Consider the following 8,219-nt stretch of genomic DNA (forward strand, 5'->3'; position numbering starts at 1 on the left):
CTTTCGCCTGTCATTACAACATAAAAGGGGAAAAAATGATCAAGACAGCTCCGGCTTTCCCACTGGTTTTATGCTTGAGCACTTTGCGTCTTCCAAGTCCATGCGCTCCTCTACCCCACCAGCGGTCCTAGCTGGTAGCACAGGAGGGCTCAGGGCAAGTCCGTGGACCATGCCTCCTGGGCTGGTCACCTCCTCTTATTGGCCTGACAGCCTGTCACTCCAACTGGCTCCCACTCCAGCTAACCATTCACGTAGTTCGGTTTCGTCTTGGTGTGTTTAATGTTGCCAATAACGAGTGATTTTTTTTTGTGGGGGGGTGAGGGGGGAAGGAGGCGAGGCGAGTACAGGTCGTGCTGCAATTAGTTCATTGAAAACTCAGTTGCTCTCGGAGCGGTCGAGCGGAGACTGCTTTCAGCTTTTTTCTGCTGACTGTTAAAATCTCCTGTAGAGAGCTGCAACAATGCCCAAAAGAAAGGTAAGTTAAAAAGAAAGATATAAGGTGGATTAGCTACTGAAATACATATTTCCTAATTGGCAGAAATTTAAAAAAACAAACACATTTCGGCTTCTAGTTCAATTTTGTGATGTACTGAATGGAAGGGGAGGGAAGGGCAAAGAATGGTCGGTGTAACGTTTAGGCTCGTCTCGCATGCAACTAGTAGTTCACTTTTGACTTGTTTTGTTTAAGGGAAAGAATTGCTTAAGAAGTGTCTCCATGCTGAATTACAAACAGCCATAGCGCTGTGCTGTCGCTTCCTACCCCACCCCCCTTCCTCCGCTTACCCTATTGGAGAACGCTTCTCCCAACCATGCTTCCAGGCACCAGTGTCCTCCTCAGCCTCCAGTTTTTCTCAGGGAACCTTCCTGTGTGGGAGTAAGAAAGCCAAGGCTTTCTCCCATATTTGCCTTTGTTCTTCCCGTTTTCTTTTTTCATTTTTCCCCTTCCCTCCTCCACTTCTTGTCATGCCAGATGACTATGCAATGTTAATCCTGTGCCATTAGGCGGCGCAGACTTCAAACTGTCCGAGAGAAGGGAGAGATTCACCACTGTAATTAGCAACTTCAGGGCTGAGAGATCTGGAGCTCTCCAAGTTCTCTCTCTAAAGGTGGAAAGATAAGAGAACTGTGTCAGATAAACAGCTGTAGATGTTGGGATAGCATCGATTTGTTCACTTAAGTCATGCAGGATTGATCTGAGCTACTCAAGGGCTACAGGTCTCCTGAAAACCCTCACTTCAAAATTCGTGGCTCCTCTCTTCGACAGGAAAAAATTTATGCGTGGTGTTTGTTCGTTTTAGGAGGAGGGGTCCCTTAGAAGTGAAATCGAACGCAGTTTCATGCTTGGTAAAATTGTAAAACACTGTCCTAACATAAGGCATTGTGATTTTTAAAATATTATTTCTATTTATCCATCTGCTTTCCCTGTTTCTATAACCTAGGAATAAAATCGAAATCCCCTGGGGCTCCGGCACTGTGGTATGAATCTTGCAATAGCTTCATAATTCCCAGGCTAGAGCGCTGCTCAGGCACAGGAAGCAATGGTTTTTAATCACCATCCCCCTTTCTGAGATCTCTGCCACTGCACTTTTCTAGGCCTGTGCAATAGGTCTTGCTATTTTACAGAGCTGACAGCAACCTTGTCTAGCAGGTAGTGGCGGGAAGTTTTAAAAATGCGGCTGGCTCCTCAGTATAACGCATTGACATTGTAACAAAGAGCCCCCCCCTCTCCAAAGCATTGTGGGGGTTGTAGTTCTTGTATGCAGAACTTGGAAGGGAGGATAATCCAGCCTTTAGAGAGGTTCAGATAAGTACAATTGCATCTCAAACATAAGGCAAAACAGGGAAATTGCATGAAGCTTCGTCTTCATTCTGCCCGCCCCCACAATTTTTTGGTTTTAACACTGGCTACAGCAGGTGGATATTAAAATTTAAAATGTTTGTTTCTTAGGAGATAAAATATACACAAAAAGATGAAATTGATTATCATTTGTGTAAACTTATGTCTTGTGAATGCATTTGCATCTTGGTGCACATGTGCACATTAATGCACAGAAGTATGTAGCATGCTACTAGGAAATAACACGCAACTACTTGAGCAGAAATCCAGAAAAAAATCATAAACGGTTATATTGCAACTGTAATCCATAAGTAATATTTTCTCATCTACATGTTTATATCGATGACCTTATTTCTGTATGGTTTTCTCCTCTGTATAGGCTGCAGGTCGAGGTGATATGAGGCAGGAGGTGAGTTTTTTTAGTTTTAGAATCTGTCAAAAAATACACTCATTTTGAAACTTGAGGCTCATAAGCAGCTAACAAAATAGATGCTGGTTAGTATATTTTACCACATGAGTACATATGGAATGTCAGTGAGTTCCCTCAAAAATATAGTAGGTATTGAAAACTCCAAACTTCTTGGGATTTACAACATTATTGTGCTTGTCAATATCTGGACGGAGCTTCTTCCTTTTAAGCAAAAGAATTGCTTTGTCAGTTTACAAAAAGGGGCTATATTGTCATTTCTAAATATGCTCCTTGTTACTAGTGATTGTGTTCATTTAGCCTAGCAAATGAAGTTTAATTTGGGATGTTTTCCCCCCTTAGCTATATGAAGAGTCTAGAGGAGGGAGAAATCAAAACATATATATTTCTACTATGACATTTTATAATCAACTTCATAACTGCTTCTGTAATGACAATATTTATGTATTTTCTCTGCAATATAAATAATTCTAATTTTGTGTATCCATAATTCTCTTAACTGATAATTTTTTTCACTCATAGCCAAAGAGAAGATCAGCCAGACTGTCTGCTGTAAGTAGTCTTTTTAAAAAGCTGCCCACGTATTATAAAATATAATTTTAAAATTCAGGCAATCTTGGACAATACTATATTTAATACAAGATTTATTTTTATTTTTTTAAATATATTTTTATTTATTTCAGAGAGGAAGGGAGAGGGAGAGAGAGATAGAAACATCAATGATGAGAGAGAATCATCGATTGGCCGCCTTCTGCACGCCCCCGACTGGGGATCAAGCCCACAACCCTGGCATGTGCCCTTGACTGGAATCGAACCTGGGACCCTTCAGTCCCCAGACTGATGCTCTATCCACTGAACCAAACCAGCCAGGGCACAAGATTTATTTTTAATGTTTTAAGAAAAAACTCTCACACTAAGGAATTTTCCCTGGTGTTCAGTTTGAACTCTCCCAATTTTTTTAAATTAAGAAATTGGATTTTATTGTTAGTGATCATTCTTTAATTCTGATTTCTTCCATCCCCGCCCCACGCCCCAGTCCATGACTTGTGTTGTTTTGTTTTGTTTTGTTTTATTTTGTTTTCTGCAGATTCCTGTGCCCATTATACCAGAGTTGAAGCCAAAAAGAACATCAACTCCAAGGGTAAATATTCAACATGCAATGTTGAGTAAAAATTGCTTTTCTTCAGAAACAAATTTTTGGAAAAGCATACAGCTGATCATTTTGTTTTCTTTGTTTTCTGTTCAGTTAATAATATATTACATTATACCATATGGTACGGGTAATCACTTTGAGTAAGGAATATTTGTTCATGTTCTGTGAATGTGATTGTCCACTGTGTTTTGGCAGTTTCATTAGGAAAAGACAAAACAAAATTTTAGTTTGGTAGACTCATAAAATGTATATGCCTTTGACATCATATAGTAACAATACCTTTATTCCTGGAAAAACAAAAGGTGTAAACTATAGTAACCAAAATAATGTTTTTTTTAATTGTTGTAGTAACTAATATTTTATAATAATTTTTAGTTTGCAAAGTGCTTTCAGGTACCTTATTTTTAAATGGACATAGTTGATTTAATATAGGCTTCTATACCCTGATGTTGTGGCTAAAGACACTGGAAACAGGCATAACCTCAATATTAAGTTCACTTTCCTCCCTTTTATTTATATTTGTTTATCTGTAAGTGTGTGAATATAATTTAATTTTATTTACTTTGTTAACTGTTTTATTGAGATATCATTGATTAAAGATTGGTTGAATTGTTAAAGTAATAAAAGTTTAAGACTATGAGAATATTAGAGTCATGTAATCCCATTGTTTTATACTTAAAGAAAGTGTATTGTAGTCATATTTGTAAAATGCTTTGACATTTTGATTTAAAAATATTGTTAAAACTAAAGCAAGTGAAGTTTTAATAATAATAGTGACAGCAGAAGAGAAATTTTCTTTTATTTTTTTCTATTTCACATTTGAAGGTCACTATTGTCTAAAATTAGGTACTTAATTTATAGATTATGACAATAGCTGACACTATTTATTTCCTTTAAAATATAAGATATTGCTAGAATAAAACAAGTACCATTTAATCATGGACTTTAAAATACTTTACACTCCTTGGCTCTTGATTTCAATGTTAAAATAGTAAAATCCTGTCTATATTGTATTTTACAGTTTCTAAAACAATTTCACATACATTTTATCATTTTCTCCTTATAACATCCCTATGAGGTAGGTGGCATGACTTTATTTTACATATGAATGAATAAGCTCAGAAATCTATGCTTTTGCCCAAGGTCACATCAAGTAAGTAGCAGATCTAGAATTCAAACACAGATTTTTCTGGCCTCTTTGCCCAGTGCTCTTTCTACTACATACATACTTAGGCAAAGAGCTTTCTTGGTAAAGCAATCATGATTCAAGTTATTCTAAAAACTTGTAGACACAAAAATTGAATCCCCTTTGTCCCCAGATGATCTCTTTCAAATATATCTAAATTGATAATCTCACTAGTATTTCTACATCTAACCTGATGCTGGCAGTTGGCCCTGAGTGTTCATCATTTAACTTGTTGTTTCACATTGAAAATTTATTTGATTTGTACCAGAAGAACATTATTCATTTTTTAATATATATAAAGGGATTTATTTTTTTAATTTTTAAATTATAGTTGACATTCTATATTATATTAGTTTCATGTATATAGCTTAGTAGTTAGACATTTATATAATTTATTAAGTGATTTCCCCCATTAAGTTTAGTACCCACCTGATACCATACCTAGTAATTTTAATATTATTGACTATATTCTCTATGCTGTACTTTACATTCCCATTAATGTTTTGTACTTCTTAATCCCTTCACCTTTTTCACCCAGCCCCCCAATCCCTCTTTTTTAATACTGCATCAGTTTACAATGAAAGTGAATGTATTTAGTGATAATTGTGTTGATAAAAAGTTTGTATGGGTATTTTAAACATTTTTCATAAATTATTACAACTGGTAGAATAACTTGGGCCATTTAATCAATATACGAGGTAAATTTTATATTTGTTTTTAATATTGTGTGTTACTGGACAGAAAATGAAAAAAGATGATATGATGGGAAATAACGCAGATACAAGTACCCAAACAATAGCTGAAACCAAGCAAGAAGTTATTAAAGAAGAATACAAGGAAAATGCTGAAAATGGAGAAGGCAAAATTATAGAGGTATCTTACAATATTAACAGATTTGTCTGTTTAAAATTTTAACAATAGGTATGAATGAAAGAAATCTTATTTGCCTTGTAGTTTAAAAGAAAAAGTTGAGACACATTAATTGAGTAGTGGTTCTATAGAGTCATAATCCGTTCAGGTTGCTATAACAAAATACCACAAACTGGGTGGTTTATAAACAACAGAAATTTGTTTTTCACTGTCTGGAAGCTGGGAAGTTAAAGATCAAGGCTACAGAATTTCTGGTGTCTGGTGAGGACCTGCTTCCTGATATTTAGGTGGCAGTCTTTTCTCTATGTCCTGACATGATAGAAGGGATCATCAGATAGCTCTCTAGGGACACTGATTCCATTCATGAGGGCTCTAACCCTTCTACCTCCAAATACCATCACATGGGGGATTAGATTTTTATCATATGAATTTTGGAGGATACAAACATTCAATCTATAGCAAGTAGTATAATGGTATCTAAGGGGAAAATAAAGAAAATTAATTTAAATGTGAGATTTACAGGCATAGATAGTGGGAGCAGTGGCTTAGCATTGCTATTAATAGAACAATGATCATGATTCAGTAATATAACAACTATCTTATTAAATGCAAGTTAATTTTCTATTCCTTTTGTCAGCACATGCATTATTTGTAAATCATTTTCCCAGATCACGATTCTTTTCTTTACTCCCCTGCAGATTGCAAGACAAATTATTATGTAAATGTTTCTAATAGCTCTTATGTTGCATATTTAATGCATACCACATTTTTAGATATTAGTAAAACATTGAAAATGGGGTAAAGTGCCAAATCTACAAACCAAACCTAGACATAGAGGGAACATATTTTTATAAGTGATCCTATGATATAAGGTAAAAAAATCTAAATCTCACTATTATAGAAACAAAACATATTATTTCTTTAAGGAATGTATTTTTGTTTACATGTATGCTCTTCATTGAGAACAGTTGATAAAAAATATGTCATTTTAAAATATATATTCTTTTTGTTCATATTTTAATGAAATTATTTATTCGAATATTTTTTTCCTGAAGTTATGTGCCAAATATCTGTTTGTATATGTTTGTGTGGAGATATTTTAGTTAATCCTATTTCTTAGAATGTTTTCCTTGTAGAGTGATATTTAGGAGGCCTTTCCATAGGAAAATTACCTTTTTGTAAATGAAGTGTTATTATTTTCATGAAAAAATATATAATTTTATCTAAATATTTAGGGGAAACAATTCTAAATTTATAAATATAATTGTGCTTATTTTCTCTTACACATATAGGCACCAGCTCCTGAAAAAGAACCTGAGGAAGTAAAAGAAAAAAAAATGGAAGATGTTGAAAAAGAAGGATTAGAAAAGAAAGAAGCAGTGCCATCAGGAGAAAAGAAAAATGAAAAAGAAGATCAGGAAGGAGATGGAAAAGACCAAAACAAGGAAGAAGAGAAAAGAGAAGATGGAAAAGAGGATGAAGATGGAAAAGTGGAAGAAGACCAAAAAGAAAAAGGAGATGAAAAAGCAGGTGAAGATGGAAAAGGGAAAGAAAATGGCAAAGAGGAAGAAGATGAAAAAGAGGGTAAAAATGGGGAGGGGAAAGTAGAAGATGGCAAAGAATGTGAAAATGAAAAAGATAAAGGTGAAGATGAAAAACAAGAAGACAGAAAAGAGGAAGGAGATAAAAAAGATGATGAAGATGAGAAAGGTGATGAAGATGGAATAGAGGATGAAGATGGAAAACAGGGTGAAGATGGGAATGATGATGAAGGTGGAAATGAGGAGAAATATGGAAAAGAGAAAGGAGAAGCTGAAAAAGAGGATGGAGGAAAAGAGGAGGAAAATGGAAAAGGAAATGGGAAAGATGAAAAGGAAAAAGAAAATAAGGCTGAAGTTGAAAAAGAAGTAGCTGAAAAAGAAGATGTCAAAAAAGAAGCATCTCAGAGTATTGTTTAAAGCTGCCCTATGTAGTTTCATAATTTGGTAATATGTACCTTCGTGTTGTAATGTTAATAGAGATAAATATTTTTATCAAATATTTTATAAATGTGGTTTTTCTTTAGCATTAACTGAATTTCAGAATATATTCATACTGATCATTAGCCACAGAAATTTGAACATTCAAATTTCCTAACATGAAAACTTTATAAATCTTGTGATTATTATAGGGGAATATATAGAAAAAACATGCTTGAAACTTTGTCAGTAAATTTCCTTTTGGGTAAGTTATATGTTAAATCTTTGAATTTTACTTCCGTATGTGATAATTTCATAAAGTGGAGAGATCTCAAAAGAAAAATGGTATGTGGTTCTCTAAGTTGCTTTTATGAAGAAGGTGAACTATTTTCATGTAATGCTGCGGAGTTAGAATTATCTTTTCCCAATGTGACTTTAGTTTTAGTTTGGGGAAAAAATAAAATTGTAATTTCATTTGAAAAGAAATGAAAATGTTTCTTTCAGAAGGGCAGTTCTGATTATATGTGTATACACAAATATTTACTGGATTTATCTTAATAAAAATTTTCTTCAAAGATTATTGTAGTTTGTTATATACCCAAAATAATAGTTAATGAAATATTATAATGCTTGACTTTTTTCTATTGCGATATTCATAAAATCATTAAAAATTTTTTCACTTAGATAAAATTAACAACATAAAAGTCAGCATTTTAATCTTTTCAAAGTGTACAATTCAGTGGTTTTTAGTATATTCAAAATGTTGTACAACCATCACCACAACTCCA

At 34.1% G+C, this 8,219-nt stretch overlaps 1 protein-coding gene across 1 annotated transcript; it reads left to right on the plus strand.

Moving 5' to 3' along the window:
* Positions 1–336: 336 nt before the first annotated feature.
* Positions 337–7,956, plus strand: HMGN5 (high mobility group nucleosome binding domain 5). Its single transcript, XM_079765493.1, has 6 exons — positions 337–475; positions 2,217–2,246; positions 2,787–2,816; positions 3,352–3,405; positions 5,345–5,476; positions 6,766–7,956. Exons 1-6 carry the CDS (start codon positions 461–463, stop codon positions 7,429–7,431), a joined length of 927 nt encoding a protein of 308 aa, XP_079621619.1. The 5' UTR covers positions 337–460; the 3' UTR covers positions 7,432–7,956.
* The last annotated feature ends 263 nt before the right edge of the window (positions 7,957–8,219 follow it).

Source organism: Cnephaeus nilssonii (genome assembly GCF_951640355.1).
Source record: "Cnephaeus nilssonii genome assembly, chromosome: X".
Taxonomy (NCBI): Eukaryota; Metazoa; Chordata; class Mammalia; order Chiroptera; family Vespertilionidae; genus Cnephaeus; species Cnephaeus nilssonii.

Bases quoted from the DNA above. Each gene is read 5' to 3' on its own strand.
- HMGN5 (XM_079765493.1), top strand. The intron at 2,247-2,786 runs GTGAGTTTTTTT...TTTCACTCATAG, and splicing joins GAGGTGATATGAGGCAGGAG to CCAAAGAGAAGATCAGCCAG. The intron at 5,477-6,765 runs GTATCTTACAAT...TTACACATATAG, and splicing joins GAGAAGGCAAAATTATAGAG to GCACCAGCTCCTGAAAAAGA.